This window comes from Balaenoptera physalus, assembly GCF_965194825.1.
Source record: "Balaenoptera physalus genome assembly, chromosome: 2".
Classification (NCBI taxonomy): Eukaryota; Metazoa; Chordata; class Mammalia; order Artiodactyla; family Balaenopteridae; genus Balaenoptera; species Balaenoptera physalus.
Window position 1 is genome coordinate 168,645,486 of NC_138883.1, and position 19,234 is coordinate 168,664,719.

Here is a 19,234-nt window from a genome sequence, read left to right on the forward strand (position 1 = left end):
TTCTCTTGTCTGCTGTTGTTTCCTCTCTCATCCCCTTCATTCTTTGATTTACGCTTTTTTAATTCTTCATTGTCATCTGAATGGAATTTCAGAAGGAGATGGACATAAATTGGTTACATGAACTGCCATATTTAAGCACAAGTCACATGCTGTTCTGTTTTGAGTCTCTCCTGCCAAAAATTACTCTATTGGTACTGGTAGAGTGCCTCAGGAGTTTCTCACAAGAAGTAGGATTCAAACGAAATGTCAGGATCTTCCGTCCCGACCCAGTTATCTATCTCTGAACAACAAGTGACCCTCAACATAGTGACCTAAAACAACCACAGTTGTTTATTTGCTCGTGATTCTGCCATTTGGGCAGTGTTTGGAGGGGGCATCTCATTTCTGTTCCACGGGACATCGGCTGGGACAGCTCTCCTGGGACTGAGGGTTCCCCTCCCAAGGTGGCGCACCCACATGACCGGCCGGTGGTCCTGGCTGGAGAATGGGTGCTCAATGGGGACCATCAGTCGGGGCTTCCGTTCTTCTTCATGTGGCCTCGGTTGGACTCCATGGAAGCTTGGTTCCGTGAGGGAGCGTCCAAGACCACGCTCACCAAGAAGGCAAGCTCTCCTGTGCAAACTCATATCAGGCTTCCATTTTGCATCACACTTGCTAGTGTCCCATTGGCCAAAGCAAGTCACATGGCCAAGCCCAGACTCCACGTGGGGAGGGACACTCCACAGGGGCGTGATGGCTGGGAGGCATGGTTCATGGGGAGCCACATGCCCCCTGGAAATTTAAAATGCTATGACCCTGTGCTTGTGTTGTTCTTTGTGTAACTGATATGTTCCATTTTCTTTCTGACACATTGGGGCACCAGACTCTTGTATTGTAGACATTTTCATTTGATATAAACATTCAATATGTATTAGAGCCACAGAAATATTATAGCATTTCCACTTAAAACGTTTCTGAATGGACGTAAAGACATAACCTATGTTGTTTACCTATTGCTATAATGATTGTGTTCCTGGTTAGTGAAACACATGGGAAAAAATTCACTCTATGGGGTCCAATTCCTAAATATACCTTTCAAGGGAATTGAGTATTGTCTTTTGCCTTAGGTTACCAAAGGTTAGCTTCTTGTCCTTTTGGTTTTAAAATAGTTGAAAATGAGCCTCTTTAACACCTGCCCGGACTCCAAAGAATAAAAGTGGGTATTTACATCATAACCAGAGAGTGCGTTTCTTGGAAATTCCAAACACATGTCTCTTGTGACGTGCTTTGCAAGCGTGTCCAGAACATTCCTGCCTGTGGTAGGGCAGAAGTGGCTTAGCTTGTGCCGTGTGTTGTGTGAGTCTTGGTCTGTGACTGATAGCTGTGTCCATCTTGTGTGCAGGGGTTCTTTATCTCCAGTATGGAGATGAAACCAAGCAGCTCAGGATGCCGAACGAAATTACAAGTGCAGACACAATCCGTGCTCTCTTCGTAAGTGCCTTTCCACAGCAGCTCACCATGAAAATGCTGGAGTCGCCCAGTATCGCCATTTACATCAAAGATGAAAGCAGAAATGTCTATTATGAGCTAAATGATGTCAGGTAAGCAGTTACGTCATTTGCTCGTGTGCGTGTGTCTACCATCTTGCGTTGACGGTTGGTACCGACTCCCTATCTCTTTGTGTTCCAGTGAAGAAAGCACACCTGTTGTCCTGATGGGCAGGTTTATTTTACCAAGGTGTGAAACCACTATCTGGTTTTCTAGAACTCATTGACAAGGTTTGGTTTACAAAGGTGAGGACAGACTTCTCCCACACAGATCTTTGCATGTTACATCTGAAAGGAATGGAAGAAATGAGCCAGTCTGCTATTTATCTAAGAGTTAGGGGAACTAAGGCCCAGAAAGATCATATGCGTTGAAGGTTATACTTACAGGTGGAACTTAACCAACTCCTTCTCAAGGGTTCTTGTCGTCACAGACAGAGCCTGTGGACATTTTAGGTAATGATCTCACTGGGCCTATTCTTTATACGAACAAGTTAGAATAAAAGCAGTGGACTCTATGCTATTGTCCACAAGAAAGGAGGCTAAGAAGTATTCTCCTTTTCCATTTGTTTCTTAAATAGTTGGCCTTTACTAGAGGATCCCACTTTCTTGGTGAGCTTTCTCCTGGGCTCCTAGTAATATGTACTCTAAAACGAGGCTAAATGGAGTCATGCTGTGGCAGGTGGCACGGAAAGAGAAACATCTTTACCGACCGCAGTGGTGTTGTGCGTAGAACAGAAGGGACCATCTGAGCTCTTCTAGCCAAACAAGCCTGAGAAACAGGACTTAAATCAACACAAGCAAGCAGTCGCTAGTGTAGCCGCTGAACATTTTAGAGCTGAAAAAATGATTGAGCGACTCATCCAGCCCTTTCATTTGATGGGACCAGAAACTCAGATGCATAAAAGTTAAGACTTACTCAAGATCATGTAGCCAATTAATTTCTAAGCCCAGACCCAAACCTGACTGTCCATTTTCTTGGCCAAGAATTTTTTATTCCCTCAGAATGTTCTCCCCTCAACTCATCTGGGCCCCAAGTTGGATTTCTGGATCTCTTCCCTGTGGGGATAGCAGACTTTCCTGTTTCTTCATCATGGGATTAATAGGAACTACTTTTTAAAAATGTGCCTTTAGTGCATAATAAATGTAAACTGATAAATATCTAACAGTGATCTGAAATGACATATTTAGGCATGTACCAAGGTGTATGAGTAATTTAGAGCTTTCAAGGTTCGACACGTGCCCTAAGGTATAGATGCTATATCTGTTACCCAACCTTCCTGCTTTTTAAAAACATGTTTAAATATTCATGGGTTTCAGAAAATTCACGCTTGTTTTTTGAAATAAATTATTAATCAAGCTGTCACCAAAAAAATCCTGAATTTACAAAGCATAAACTTAAACGTGAAGTAATCACATGATATTTAGAGAGTATGTTCACAGTAATATAATCTCATGTAGTGTTTTAACGCGGACAACCATCTTCTTGAATTTCTGCGTTTTGCAGTTAGAGAACTTGAGGGATATGGTAATAATAAATATACATGAAACTACACAAAGCCACTTTTGATTGTGGAGCTCAAGGCTGATGAGATTATTGTAAGCAGTTAGACCCCACTGTCTTGCAGCCTGTGCAAGAATTTTTGTATTACAATGAGTCATGATTTTCTAGAGGCTTTCCCAAGCCTCAGAGTATGACTACTAAGACTTTCTGCACACTTTCTTTGGGAATGTTGTGACGTAGTCACAAAAAGAGAAATGGGAGGGACGACAAAGAGGAAAAGGTACCCAAAACTTCCAAACTGAGATGATCCTTCTTGATGCAAATTCAGTTGATAAAATATTGGACTGGCCAAAAAGTTCATTCTGGTTTTTCCGTAAGATGTTATGGAAAACCTGAATGAACTGTTTGGCCAACCCAATAAATGAAAGCAGAGCTTTAGAGAAGTAATCACTTTAAGCAATAATAATTTTCAGTTAGTTTGTTTCTATTTGCAAAAGTGATGGTCTCCTTGATTCTTAGGCTACAGTACTGATAGCCTGATTTTTTAAAAATCTCATTTAAAATGTTTAAGTGGAAAGTCATTGGTTTATAAATTTGTCTATAATTTTACTTTTCAGTGTTTTGATTTACATATAAAAAGTAGATCTAAAAATATTTAAGTGGATAAAATTGTTTATGTGGTGATGATTATAATATATATGTGAGATGATCACATGTATGTCCTTTCCAAAGAATTATTATTCTTTGCTTTTATGCATAAAATGCCTCAAGTATATTTTATTTTATTTTATTTCACCATCAGCATTAAATAGAACCTCACTCCTTGCAAGAAAAAAAAAAAATGTAGCGTGTAGATTTTACCTGAAGACACTGGCTTTAGTCTTCTAAACCCAGAGACAAATTTCATTTCACATCCAGTATTTTTGAGGTGACGGTATATTTGTTAAACATTTGGCTCTTTCATCATGGTGTTGGGTTCTCCATCTTTTCCTTAGGGAAATGCTACAGAGAGTTTAGGCTGAAATTCTGTGTTGTAAATGTTGCCATGGTAAACGCAAGCTGGGCCTTTACTGTTGGTTCATCTTGGATGAACATGTTTCTAAATTAATAAATCAACCTCCTGTGTTTTAAATACCTTCAGACCCACACTAAGTTTTTTTCATGGCTCAAGTAAGGTTTTCAGTTTCTTTACATCGTCCCTTGGGACTTTGCCCCCTCCTTCTCCCAGCCACAGGGTGAGTTCCTGCAGTGAATCCCCACATCCTTTTCTTCCGCAGCCTCTTCCCCTCCTAGTAACTTAGTCCCTTCTAATAACAAGGACCGCACGCCTCCCCTTAAGCAGACTTCTAATGAGCTGCTTGAAATTCGGAGCAACCGTGGAAGCTGGGGCTAGTCATTGCTTTAAAGCAACCACTGACGGATATTTGATGGAGGGAGGCAAGCCTAGTCCAAGGATGCTCCACTTCGTTGAAAACAGAAAAACAACCCAATAACCCCAGTGATTGCTATCAGCCCACAAAACACGTGGCTGCAGCTGGAGGAAAGGAACGTGTCTTCCTGCACAGGGTTCCCTGAGCTCACCACGCTGGCAGGAATCACAGTGTAGACGGGGCTAAACGTTCCTGGGGGTGGCCCTTCTGCTGATGAAAGCCGCAGATGGAGGGCGAAAGACTTCGTAGACATTCCTAAGCTCTTAAATAATTTTGAGGTAGGCTCTTAGCGAATTGTGGTTCTGTCCTTTGCAGCAGTACGAGTGACTCCAGGGTTCTAAGTGGGTACAGAGGGAGAGACAGACCAGTGGAAGAATTTATCCGCTGCTTTTCCTGTAATTCAACTTGTATGTAGAACAGTATTTTTAAAAATCCACTACGGAGAGAAGAATCTAATGAAATTTTTAAATGCCTTCAAAAAAAAAAACAAGTCCACCATGGAAGAAAAAAAAGGCATCGTAAAGATACTAGTTTTGATCTTTGTGGTACTTTTTTTTTCTGGACTGCAAATACATTTTCTTTCCCTTGCTTAAGGTGTTTGAAGGAAAAACATTTTTCCTTTGCATGTATTCGTGAGATAAGCAGAAAACCAGGTGTCTGGGCAAAGTAAACGATTAAATATTTAAATATTAACCAAATCCCTTTGAACGTATTGTAAATATGGGAGCTTTATTGTTTCTTAAAGTGTTAGCTTTCACTGCCCAGAATCTTGAAAGAAGGTTTATGCTACCCGATATTTACGGGTGGAGAACTACGGGGAAAGAATAATACTTTCCTGAGGAACCAAAAAAAAAAAGGAAAGGAAAGAAAAGCTGAAGTCATTTTTCTCCTTTGCCATATTTATTTTTGCCTATTTTTATGGTAAAAGAACTTTTTGCCTGGTTGATTGCACACAACGGCTAGATTGTCTGTGGATGTCTTTTACCTGATTCTTACGGGCAGGCGAAGGAAATGGCCAAAATAAGGCTCCTTTCATCTGCCATAGTTATTGATGTTTTTGATTCCAGGAACATTCAGGACAGATCCCTTCTCAAAGTGTACAACAAGGATCCTGCCCGTGCGTTCAACCACACACCGAAAACTGTGAACGGAGACGTGAGGGTAAGTGTCCCGGTTCTATTTTTACTTTAATTCTGTGGGTTGAACCATCCCTCCTTCTGGCGTGTGGTCCCTGTGTAATCACACCCAAACATCAGATTTGGGGGGGTTCTTGTCTGATAACTCATTATTTGTTCATTGGTAGAGAAATCGGATTTCCTGATCATTTGGAGTAAAGGGATTGAAACAGGGCTTCACACATCCTAATTCATCTCTAAGCATGGGGTTTAGTTATGTCCTTACCCCAGGGGGGTCCTGAAAATCTGTACATGAAGGGTTCTTGGTCCATAATACATTAACTTATTCAGAGGATCTCTTGCTGTTTTTTCTCCAGTTAAAACAAGACTAACATACCAACAACAACAAAGCCCGTGCATAACTGCATGTAGAATCTATTAATATCCTTATATCTGCTATTCCAAGTCCTGGCAGCCTAATTAAATTATTCACCTCCTAATTCAGGACTGTTTGCTGTTATAACAGCAAATAGTGTTAGATATTATCAAATGTCACCTGAATTGTGTCGAGGGCAAAGTACAAAAATCTGCATGCTTTGTGAGCTAAAATTCTCTAGATTTAGATCATCGTAGAAGATTATCCAGACATTCAAAGCACACAGGGATATTTTGAAGAATAAAGAACAGGGAAACTGAAAAGGCAGATTGTAAAATCACACTAATGCAAGTCCATTAGAAAGGGATTGAGTTTCTAACCGTAGCGCTACATTCCTCTGCAGTAAAAATGAGAAGAAAAAAAGATTAACTTCTCCAGATGCACCTTCCCCCCTACCCCACCCCATCGCCCCACACAAATTTAGAAGGTGCCTCGCCATTTTATTTCATCCTTTCTGAGGATTAGCACTGGATGCTGAAAAGAGTTTAACTAGAAGAAAAGTAAATGAGTAGGTTCTATCGCCAAAGAAACCCAGGCACTGTCTGTCCTAGAGTTGCAGTAGCGTTCTTCAAGGTCTTTGCTTCCTGACAGTGGTATTAGTTTTTCTACTGCTGCTGTAACAAATTATCACATATTTAGTGGCTTAAAATGACACAGATTTACTATCTTACAGTTCTAGAGGTCAGAAGTCCGACATAACTCCAGTGGACTAAAATCAAGAGGTCACTGGCATTCCTTTCCAGAAGCTTGGAGACAATATGTTTTCTTTTTTTCTCCAGCTTCTAGAAGCCACCCCCATTCCTCATCTTGTAACCCTTTTCCTCCATCTTTAAACCCAGCCAAATAGCATCTTTCTGACCCTGCTTCCCTCATCACACCTCCAGCCCTCCCTCTTCCTTTGTTAAGGACACTTGTGATAACATTGGGCCCAATACTCCAGAATAATCTCCTTGTATTAGGGTCAGCTGATTGGCCACCTTCATCCCCTTTTCCGTGTAGTCACAGGTTCTGGGGACTAGGACGAAGACATCTTTGTTCTGCCTACCACGCAGGGTCTGTGAGTTTAGGACCAGGAGGCCAGGAGGTAAAATAGAAAGTGCTGGGAGAATTTCCATGTCATTCTGGACTGGACGATGAGTGATGGCATTGAGGGATCAGAGCCTACACACTTTTGGAGGAAGAGGCCTCGCACGTTCTCCACGGCTGCTTTTTTATGTCAGAAATAATCTGTGATTTGAAGTGGACGCTGTGCTGCTACTCCAGGAGAGCTAGGATTTGGAGGTTTGCTTTTAGGCAGTTACACGCACTTTCAGTATAAACCAGCTCCACGTGAAGACCGATGGAATCACGCTATTCACGAAGCCTGTGCCGAATATTATGGTACGCTTCGCTTTTCATGACCTCGTTCTTCTCTTTCTCAGTGACATTCTTAAGAGTCTTTGCTCCCTTGGAGATCCTTACTTTTTGAGACATCTAGCCTTCAAAGTTTCATGAGTTTCAGAGTTCTGTTTTTGCTACGTGCAGTCCACACAGGGGCCCCAGAATCGCTTCTGAAAATCTTGTTTATGGCTGGGGAGGACACCTGTTTTTAACTCTTGAGCAGATGTGGTATCTCCATAAGGCGCAGCAGTGAGCACGGAGAAAATCAATTATTAACCATCTGGACAGAGTCTATGAGGATTCAGAACGTTGGCTCTGGGTTTCAGTAGAGTTGTTCAGTTTTTACTTTTAGACGAGACCCTGGTGGGTCACTTTCCGAGTGGCCCACAGCCTGCTTTAGACAGCAGTGTTCTCTGGAGGAAAGTCAGACTGTTCGCCCTAGAGGAGGAGAGACGAATGTTCACCATCCAACCCACAGAAAAACTTTCAGGTTTCAGTGAAGACGACTTAGACGTGAGAAATAGAACTCAGTTTTAAAACCAACTCAGTGTGATCGTGCCTGCAGTTTGCAACTTGGCCCCTATTGATGGATTCCAGAAGCTAAAAGACCTGGAATTCCTTCCGCCTCACCTTTTGGCTCTGGGGGTTGGAATTCTGTCTCCTTCTTGATGAAGGTGGCTGCCTTGCTATTAAAGGAAAGGAAGCTTTCTTGAATCCTGCCAGGAACGCAGCTGCGTAAGCCCATTGCTCATGGTAAAGAACAGAAATAGAGAACAGAGCAAGGCTCAACTGCTGTAGACTAAACCAAGCTGCACGGTGGGTGGAGAGCTCCATCTTCTCGTATGTGTGCAACGCGCACGTGGCCGGGCAGGAATTTGATGATAACTGCTCACCTGAGGCAGTTGTGCAGCCCTGCGCCTGATGTCGCTGGTCTTCATCCCCCAGACTCCGGAGGCAGCCTGGGCCAGACCTCCCAGCTGCCCACTCCACGTGCGTGTCTCGGAAAACATGGGTGGGACCAGGCAGAGGCACAACAGCGGCAATGCCAGCGCTTTGTGGTGGCCTCGGAGACTTTCCTTAGACAATGCATTTAATATCTTGCCTGTGAGAGAAGAGAAAATGTGAGACTCTGGATCCAAAACGGTCAGTTATCCAGAGCAGTGATGGTAGTGGTGTTAGTCATGAAGCATGGGAAACTAAAGTATTAACGCCGAGGTTTTGGGCCTTAGGGCGTGCGTGGAATAGATGTTTGGTGGGGAAAACACGTGTCGAGTTTTTCATCGAGCATCTAGCTGAGCATTTTTTAAATTGATTTATTTTTTTAACTGAAGTATAGTTGATATACAATATTGTGTTAGTTTCAGGTGTACAGCAAAGGGATTCAGTTATTTTTTTCAGATTATATTCTATTATAGGCTATTATAAGATATTGAATATAGTTCCCTGTGCTATACAGTAAATCCTTATTGCTTATCTATCTTCTGTATAGTAGTTTTTGTCTATTAATCCCATACTCCTAATTTGTCCCTCCCTTCTTCCCTCCCTCTCCCGTTTGGTAAACGTGTGTTTGTTTTCTGTCTGTGAGTCTGTTTCTGTTTTGTATGTAGATTCATTTGTAATATTTTTAGATTCCACATATAAGTGATATCATATAGTATTTGTCTTTCTCTGTGTGACTTCACTAAGTATAATATTCTCTAGGTCGATCCATGTTGCTGCAAATGACAATATTTCATTCTTTTTATGGAAGAGTAATATTTCATTGTGTGTGTGTATATATATATATATACATATACATATACATACATACACACCCCTCATCTTCTTAAGCCAGTCATCAGTTAATGGGCACTTGGGTTGTTTCCATGTCTTGGCTATTGTAAATAGTGCTTCTGTGAACAATGGGGTGCATGTATCTTTTCAATTTAGAGTTTTTGTTGCTTCCTGAGCTGAGCACCTTTGAAGCTAGTCTATCCAATGAGACTTGTGGTTCTCTGCTGGAACTGAGCATCTCCTGATTCTTTACATGTGGGTGCAAATCACCCAGATCTAAATGAATCGCCTGGCTTTTGTTTCATCACATTAGATAGTAGCTTTGATAATTAAGTTCCCAAGGGGCTGAGCTCACCACATGGAACGGGCCCTTTTGCCAAAATTACATATGTACTCATGGGTTTGTAATTCACACATGTACAACTCAGAAGATGAGCTCTTCCATTCCGTGGCTCTCAGAGGGTACCAGGGACTTCCTGGTCACCAAACCTAGTGGCTTTTTCACAGTTTTCAGGCTTTTCCACAGTTTTCAGGCTTTTCCACCTTCTTGTGTGCTTTGAGATTACTTCCCAAGGTTCTTTGCGCCAATCAGTCAGTTCTCTCCTTCCTGTATGTCTTTAATTTTTACTTGCATGTAAGACAGCTTCCACATTTGCATAGAGAATGCATTCCCCAGAACTGGCCCTGCATCTTAAATTACTTCCTAATGGCCAACTCACTTACTGCCCCCCAGACCTCTTCTATCTGACCTCTGCATTTCACTGTGATGGGTGGTCTGCTTAGAAACCTTGGTTCCCATTACACTGCCATCTCTAAATCCCTTGCCTACATGCAGACACACCCCAGCCTCCTTCATTTACTAACTCTTCTTCTTCCTCTTGCCCTCTACCTGGTCTTCAGTGCCTTCAGGCAGGCTTCACCTGTGTGTGTGTGTGTGTGTGTGTGTGTGTGTGTGTGTTTGAATTTGCTTTTTTTCTTTCATCTGCACCTTTTCACTTGTCATTTTTGTCTTACTACTGATTTAACCATTAGGTCAATGTAGGTGACCCTTCGAACTCTGTCCCTAACTCTGCCATTTCTCTAGAGTTCAAGACCAATGTTCAGCTTTCAAGTGGTTGTCTCCACGTGGATATTCTTCCAGTGTGTCCAGTGTATCCTGTCGAAGAAAAAAGAAATCCTAATCTTTTTTTTTAGCCCCAAGCCTTTTCCTCCTTGTTTTTCTGTCTTTGTGAAAGAGGACCTGACTGCTCATGGTGTGTATGTGTGTGCATGTGCCTGTGTGTTTTGAAGGGTGAGAGAGAAGAGATTTAAGAAGTCGAGTTATCAGTGAGTCTTCAACGGCCTAACTCCTGTTTCTCCCCCCATCCCACCAGTGCCCAGAGCCCATCCATTTCACTCTGCAAGGACTCTTATGCACCACCCTGCCGCCCCGGCCTGCACCATTACTCTCCTGATAGCTAACTTTTTTGTGCATTGATGAAGCACGTTGACGGGTAATTTCATGTAAATTCTCCAGGCGCCATTTTGAGGCAGGTATTGGTACAAGCCCTTGTATTTATAGCTCAGAAAACAGTTGCTTAGGTCTGTTGAAGACACCTGCCCAAGGCCACACAGCAAGAGAGTGCAGAGCTGAGATCTGAATCCAGGCAGCTTGGCTGCAGATCCCAGGCTCTTAGCAACACTGCTCTGATGCTGTAGTTCTGGCGTTCTTTATTTTTCTATCAGTCGGTTACGCAACAGCCTTTAACCGGTCTCCCCAACTCTTTTTACTGCAGTCAATCAGCTATTTGCCGAGTCAGGTCCCTAAGTGCAACTTGCCATTGTGCAAAGAATAGCACAGGCTGATGGTCGATATCATCTCCATCCCAACAGCCAACCTGAGCCACCTCAGTTCTTGCTCCGAGTCTCTGAAATGCACTGTCCTTCCCCACATACAGTAAATCCCTTATATACAAATGAGTTCCGTTCTGAGAGCGAGTTCGTTAAGTCCAATTTGTTCATTAAGTCCAACCGAGTTAGCCTAAATACCCAACTAACACGATCAGCTGTATAGTACTGTACCAGCTACATCACCACTGCTTTTATGCTTGCTTCCAGACATCCTGGGCTTGAAATAAAGATACTGATTACTGAACCGTATACAGTAGTGTACAGTAAAGTACACAAAAGCACAGCCATTTGTAGGGGATGCACACACCTGACAATGTATGCCAGACACGTGAACTAACTTACGTGACTGGACATGCAAACGCACGTTCGTATCTTTGAAAGTTTGCATCTTGAAGGTTCGTATGTAGGGGACTTACTGTCTATACCTTCCGAAATTCCACGCATCAAACATACTACAAGACAATTGCTCAATTATGTCGACAAGCTGCTGGCGTGAAAAAAGGGTGGGAAGGGACACTGTTCTATTTCTCAGGTCTCTTCTATCCCCTAACAACCAAAGGCCATGTGTGCACCATGTTTGGATTCTGATTGGAACAAACCAACTGTAAAAGACATCTTTGAAACTATTTGGGGAAATTTGAACATGTGTTAGGAATCAGATGATATTAAGGGATAACCAGTAATTCTGTTGGGTATAATAATGGCTTGGTGGTTATGTTTTTAAAAATGAGACACACTAAAGTATTTACAGGCTAAAACGGCATGACTGCTGGGGTTTGCTTTAAAATGCTCTGGCAAAACAAACCCAAAAAGTGGCAATTGATGACACAAAATTGGTAAAATGTTGAAAAATGTCGGAGCTGGCTGATGGGAGTTCATTATATTATTTTCTCTACTTATTTTATGGTGGAAATGCCCATAATAAAATGTGAAAAAGTAAAAACTTGCTATTAGAGGCCAAATAAAAGACCGCCTACTCTATGAAGCCTTCCCTGTCAGATTTAATCTTTCCTTTTTGGGGAGGCATGTTATACATTCTCCTGGTGTTTTAATCCTTTAGGTGCATGCTTACCTTATCGCACAAGATTGTAAGTTCTCCGAGGGCACACGCCAGCTCGTGTTCATCTCAGAAAGCCAGTCTTGGTGCTTCATCCGTGGCGAGTGTAAATGCTTGTTAAGCAGATGCTTTGAGTGCTAGAATCATGGTGCTACAACTGGTGTATTATTCATTTTCTGTCATTAATGAGAACCCACTGTAAAAATATCTCTCTGTTCTCATCACCAGAAATAGTTGTGTTCCTCCTGGTTTATTTTTATCATATGGACACTTTGAATCTTGTAAGTGATCATTTTCCCTCTTTGTGTTGCTACTCTAAAGCTTAGAATTAAATTCATGGCTCACCCACAGCTAGTGTACAGGCATTTACAGCGTGAGTGTTGGTGGTGTGCTGGCTTCGTGCCCGGCGTCTATTTTTAATTTTCCTACTTTCATCTTCTTTGTGTCATACATTCCAATTTGACTTTTTCGGGGGGTGCAAAATTGTAATGATTTCTGTGAACTCTATTAATTTCTTTGTGGAATCAGTCAGGATATATAAGTAGTATTCAGTTGGGACATCCCTGGCGGTCCAGTGGTTAGGACTCGGCGCTTTCATTGCTGAGGGTGCAGGTTCAATCCCTGGTCGGGGAACTAAGATCCTGCAAGCCGCGCGGTGCGGCCAAAAATAAATTAATTAATTTAATTTAATTTTCTTTTAAAAAGTAGTATTCATTCTATACCATTGGGTTTCTAGATATGATAATATACCTTTTTGTGTCCCCGTAGAAGGCATTGTGTTAAATACTTCACATGTTATTTAAATTAGTCAACAACTCTACAAAGCATATAAGCTGACTCAGTTTTTACAGATGATAAAATTGAGGCCAGTGACGTCTTTTCCAGGCCCGAATAGCTGGTACATGTCAGACATGGGATTTGAACTCAGTTCTTTATGACTCTTTGTACTCAGCCCACAGCCTCCCTTCCTTGACATTCCATTCAAGTTTTGCAAGTTTTGAAATGATGCTCTTAACAAGATTTTAGAACATGTAAAATATCCTTTGTAAATATTTGTCTCACTTCTTAATTCTATTATGTGTCTATTTCCTGGCATCTTTTTATATTGAACATGCTCCATTCTATTCTATTCTGACTGGGCTAAAAGGATATCCCACCAAAAAAAACAAAAAACAAAAAAACGGAGAAAGAATAGAAGAAAGAGAAAGAAGAAGTATGTACCGTTTAGTATGTATGTCTGAAATGGCCCTTCCACAGAGCTCAGAGCCCTCTTTTCTACAGGGCGGTGCTCTGATTGAGAAGAAGTGTTTGGGATTTGGGGAAGGATAAAGTAATCCTACAGAAATGGAAGACAGGAGAATCCCTTAGAAATAGAAGTTTCAGAAAACACTCCTAACTAATTTTCTCTCATTCACTCAAGATCCTCCTTGACCCGGCCACCCTGGTGTCCCCTTCACTCACACAATGGCAGTGATATTAATAACTAACGTTCATGAAACACTCTGTGCCAAGTACGGTGCTGAGCATGGTGCTCAAAATCACTCTCATTTGTTCAGAACAACCCAGTGTGAGAGGAACTCTTATGACCCCCTGTTTCAGATGTGGAAACTGAGGATCAGAGAGGTTAGGGAACTTGCTCAAAGTCACACAGCTCATCAGAGATGGAGCTAGATTCAGAGCCAGACAGACCGGCTCCAGAACTGACCTTCTCACCACTACAGTGCTCACTACTGCCCTTCGCCACGCTACTGTCTTCATCATCAGTGTCCACGGGCCACACATTTTTTTAATTATGTAAGTTTCAGGTGGGCGGCATCTGTATAGACTCCAGAGCAATCACTACCGCACATCTGGTTTCCATCCATTATCATACAGTTGATCCTCTTCCCCCATTTCACCCTTCCCCCAACGTCCTTTCCCCCTAATAACCACCAATCTGTTCTCTGTATCTGTGAGTTTGTTTTTGTTTTATCTTGTTTGTTCACTGATTTTGGTGGTTTTGTTTTTGCTTAGACTCCACATATGAGTGAAATCATACGGTGTTGGTCTTTCTCTGTCTGACTTATTTCACTTAGTGTAATACCCTCCTGGTCCATTCATGTTGTTGCAAACAGCAGGGTTTCATTCTTTTTTTATGGCTGAGTGGTATTCCATTGTATGTATGTATGTGTATGCATGTGTACATTTCACAGCTTCAGCCATTCATCCACTGATGGACACTTAGGTTGTTTCCATATCTTGGCTACTGTAAATAGCGCTGCAGTGAACATGGGGGTGCAGATATCTTTTCAAATTAGTGTTCTTGTGTTCTTTGGATAAACACCCATCCGTAGACCAGCTGGGTCATATCGCAGTTCTATTCTTATTTTTTTGAGGAATCTCCATACTGTCTTCCATAGTGGCTGTGCCAATTTACAATCCCACCAGCAGTGTGCGAGGGTTCCCTTTTCTCCACATCATGTGCTGCCCATTTCTGAACTCAACAGCCACTATCTTCTTCAAGCCTTTCCTTACTCCTCTCGTCTCCAAGCCTCACTCGCTACTGTCCCTTCTCTGATTCCGTAGAACCTCACCGGTCCCCCCCCGCCTCTGATCACCCTCACCTTTTCCTGTCTGCGTCGTAGTTACTGATGTGCACATCTTAAGTTCTGTTCTAAACTCCAGGCTTCAGGCGGCAAAGCCCCGATTCCATTCATCTTCACACTCTCTGTTTCCCCGAGAAAATGTCCTGCTTTGAGGAAATTCTCATTAAACGTCTGGTTGGAAAAGGGGCTCATGTCAGCACTTTTCGTATCACAAACTTTTAGTTAATAACGTTCTCTGCTAAGACCAGTACAGTGATTTGCACATGTAAACATTTGAGATTTACAGCACATCCCCTTGTTTATCCCAGGAATAATTCCTGACCAAAATGAGAACTAAGAATGTCTATTCTAACAAAATTACCCATCCTATAAATATAATTTTATCACAGTTCATTACCCTATAATTTAAGATGAGAGTAACAGATTTGTCAGATTGAACTAAGTGATTGTCAGAAATGCACACATACCTGCATTTTATTTTCAGGAGTTAAATTCACCCGTGGTAGAAAGTAAGCAAATCTCTGGATAACAAATTAAATAAGACAGATCTTGGTTTACTGTATTTATAACTCAGCAGGACAGATCTTGCTTTTAGACTGCATGGGAATCAGTATTTCAAATACCTCCAAACTTATCAAGTAGGGGTGATGATTTTGGAACAGTTAACCTACTTCCGTTATTGTGAAGTTTCGCTAATCCACTCACCCAACCATTATGCATTGAGTCCCGCCGATGGTTCAGGCTCTTGTACAAGACTCCGAAGATATAATAGTGACCAAGTATGGTAACTGCCCTCACAGATCTTCCAATCTAGTAGAAGATCAGAAAGTCAATAATCAATAATGATACAGACATCTGTAATTTTCACATCCATTACAGGCTATGTGCCATCTTGCCTTCATCCGATTATTTGCTGGAGTTAACACTATGGAACTGGCTTTCGAGGGATGCACCTCATTATGTCCCTTTTATGCCCTTTTATGACGTGTCTTTCTTTCTTTCTTTTTTTTTTTAAATTTATTTATTTATTTATTTATGGCTGTGTTGGGTCTTCGTTTCTGTGCGAGGGCTTTCTCTAGTTGTGGCAAGTGGGGGCCACTCTTCATCGCAGTGCGTGGGCCTCTCACTATTGCGGCCTCTCTTGTTGCGGAGCACAGGCTCCAGACGCGCAGGCTCAGTAATTGTGGCTCACGGGCCCAGTTGCTCCGCAGCATGTGGGATCTTCCCAGACCAGGGCTCGAACCCGTGTCCCCTGCATTGGCAGGCAGATTCTCAACCACTGCGCCACCAGGGAAGCCCTGACGTGTCTTTCTGACAGGCGAAAAGATGTTTCTGTTGCAGTTGATAAGGAATTACTCTTACTGAAATGATTAGCTGGGCAAACACATTTTAATACAGTGGCTCTCCAGAGCAAGGTATTTGCTTCCTTCCTCCCTGCTTCCAGCTTTATTTTTTAAGACGCAAGAAAGAGTAATATATGCATATCTGATAGGCAGCTTCCAAGTGTTACAAATCTCATCTTTCCTGCTGTGTGGCTGCTTGCTTTTCCTTGCACTTTTTTTTTGGTCATTGAGAGGTTATGACAACATGAGCCATATTGTATTTATAAACATCACGTGTTCCCTTGATATGGCTTGCCGTTTCTGCCAGACGGAACACATGGAAGAAACATTTCTTGTTAACTCAGCATTGGTTTTTAGTTATGCTGATTTCCGGGACAGGAAAAATGCCTTCCTACTCAGATTTAACTTTCACAGAGGAGAAACAAAACCTCTGAATGTCCGTGAAATAGTTTTAACAAGGGTGGATACAGCTCCTTTAAACCACATATTTTGACTAAAACTTCCTTCTGTAAAAAACCCCAAGCCTTGCATTTAGTTACCATCAAGACAGGCAGACCTGGAAGCATTTGAGAGATGGGTGGTTTCAGGGTCTCTGCACGTCTAGAAAGTTTCTTCTAGAAGAGAACGGTTCGTGGAAGATGTAAGGTAAGAACTGTGCCTTTATAACAAAATAAGATTTTCAGAATTTTTTGGTCCTGCTGTAGCACACTTACCTCCATTTGAGTTAACTTTTCTGTATTCAAGTTCGATGCAATGTGGAATTTAAATGCTAGGTTTTTATTTTAACTTCTTGCACACTGCTTAGAAGGAAACTTCTTTGTTATTGGCATTAGTCTGTTTTTTAAAATCCACTTAAGTTACATTGGGCTGTCTCCAATCTATAATCTCATGATCTAGTTTCTGTTTAACCTTACAATTTAGAAAAGGATTTCAAGTGTCAACCTTGTTTGCTAGTACAGATCTCATTGATGTATGTGTTTTGTGACAATTTTCAGTGTTTTCACAAAGGTATTGGACTTGCCTTCGGTTTCTGAGACAAATGAAAATTTGAAGGCGTGGTACAAATTGGGGGGAGCGGAGGGGGGGTTAGTATGCTTCTTTCAACATTCAAGGAAAACGTTATTTATTGTATTTTCCTTGTGAACATCACTTTACATTTTAAAATATAAAGTGCTTTTTTATCTGGGTTTTTAAAACTTCTTTAAGAAATATCAATTTAAGCCTTATGTATAACATTAAAAATGTCTGCAATTTTTATATAACAGATATAAGCCTGTTATTATCAGGTTTAATGGAAAAACCTGGAAAAAAAATCTTTGGCAGAAATTATATTTACTTGAGATAACTATTCTGTCTTATTCTTGTAATAGTTCAGTCACAATGTTTTGTATTTATTTCTTTTAAAGACATTTAATGAGAGCAATGTCCTTTTAAGGCAGTCTGTTTCCTTTTAAAGGTACATGTGTGCGTGGATCTGTTTATCTTTATCCCAATTTATAGATGAGTTAGTATGGATGAGAAGTTGTTAACCAATGTGGTCTCAATAATATATATTATTTCATTTAGTCATCATTATAACCCCAAGGCATAGGTACTTTTATACCCATTTTAAGGTTGGAAAACTGAGGCTGAGAGAGATTAAGTGACAAATCACACACTAGTGAGGAGCAAAGCTGGGATTCAGCCCCAGGCTGACTGTGTCTATAGTCCCTGTTTTTAAATCCCACACTGCACACCCTTCCTTACCAGTAGCTAAGAACTCCCAGTCTGCAGTCAGATACAGGTAACTTATCTTGAAAATAATCATCATCAAAGAGCAATACTTATTCGGCTTCAAGAGAAATTATTTTGTACAGTTTGGGGATTTTTTTGGTTCTATCTGTAGCATCCAAAACCCTAGTATCAGACTGGTTGTTTATCCGGGGACTTGGTTGCAACTTACTTGGAGTAAGAAGAACACAGTGAAAGTCAGATCGTGTGGGGATTGCAAAAAGCACCGGGGATGAACTACCCTCTCCTCCTTCCTGCTTCCTTCTTTGCTTCATGTGCTGCGTCACTCGTAAAAACCGTCTTCCCGGGACAGGGCAGGGAGCTGATTCATGAGCCTGATTTGGAAGTGAGAAAGTGTCTTGGAATGGAGATTTGCCTACATGTGCCTGCCTGCTGCCCTTTCAGGCTTCTGGCAGAGCTGTTAGGAGAAGGACAGCAAGAAAGTTACAGAACATCGGAGGTGGAAGGTTCTGGAGTGGCTAGCCAAGCCACCCCAGAGGCAGGGACTGTTGCTCCCCTCAGCACACCTTCCCCCCCCACTGCCCGAAGATTGAGACATCCCTCGGCTGCAAAAAACATCCTGGTGATTTGCGATGAGAAGTAATTACTGCCAACAGCATCAACAGGGATGCAGCTGCTCATCACGGCCCTGAACTTGGGCTGCAGGATCAAGGCAACTTGCTTCCAGCTCCATGGCTGCATAAAATCCAGGGCTGGCCAACAACCAGCAAATTGGATCAGAACAGGACTCTCCTCTTCCTTCAGCACGGGCTGCGTTGTTAGCCATTGCCGGGGAGATCCGGAGGGGTTTACGCCACACCCTCTGCCCTTTGATATCCAAACCGCGCCTCTTGGCTTGGCTTTTGTAAATACAGATGTTAGCAGAAATTGCCTCTGACGGGGAGTTTATTAAGTCCTGGTATTTTCAGGTTGTATTCTTTGTACCCACATGTTGCTTTCTTCCTGGGGTTTTGTTTTTCTGTCTTCTCCGTGGGTCTCCATCAGGGAAGCCCAGACTATAGGAGATTGCATCCGGCCACCTCAGCACAGGTTCCCTTGGTCCAAGACCCTAATTTGTAGAGAGCTTCCAGGGGACTATTCTTTTTTTATTTCTTTTTTTAAATTGAAGTATAGTTGATTTACAGTATTGTCTTAGTTTTTGGGTGTACAGCAAAGTGATTCAGTTACATATATATTTTTTTTCAGGTTCTTTCCCCTTATAGGTTATCATAAGATATTGAATATAGTTCCCTGTTCTATACAGTAAATTCTTGTTGCTTATCTAATTTATGTATAATAGTGTGTATCTGGGGACCATTCTTTTCTTTACGCTTTTTCTTAAATTTCTCAGCATGTTATATAAATGCTTTTATTTAAATAGTGTTACTTCTATATATATATATATATATATATATATATATATATATA

General features: G+C 41.7%; 2 protein-coding genes across 32 annotated transcripts in view; one reads left to right on the top strand and one right to left on the bottom strand.

The window, feature by feature from the left end:
* KIAA1217 overlaps positions 1–19,234 on the top strand; it is a 496,866-nt gene that overhangs the window by 374,429 nt on the left and 103,203 nt on the right. For 30 of the 31 annotated variants that reach the window (XM_082449577.1, XM_082449592.1, XM_082449585.1 and 27 more), the window contains 2 exons: positions 1,382–1,580; positions 5,525–5,618. In XM_082449577.1, coding sequence (XP_082305703.1) covers positions 1,382–1,580; positions 5,525–5,618 — 293 coding nt within the window. Of the gene's footprint in view, positions 1–1,381; positions 1,581–5,524; positions 5,619–16,406; positions 16,682–19,234 lie in introns of those variants that run through there. The other variant, XM_082449583.1, reaches the window with a different exon arrangement.
* On the bottom strand, positions 7,072–18,111 carry LOC309655018 (uncharacterized protein). The gene is made up of 3 exons (XM_082449907.1): positions 17,979–18,111; positions 8,282–8,490; positions 7,072–7,826 (listed from the first exon to the last, which is right to left on the bottom strand). The coding sequence occupies exons 1-3, from the start codon at positions 18,079–18,081 to the stop codon at positions 7,785–7,787; spliced, it is 354 nt and encodes a 117-aa protein (XP_082306033.1). The 5' UTR covers positions 18,082–18,111; the 3' UTR covers positions 7,072–7,784.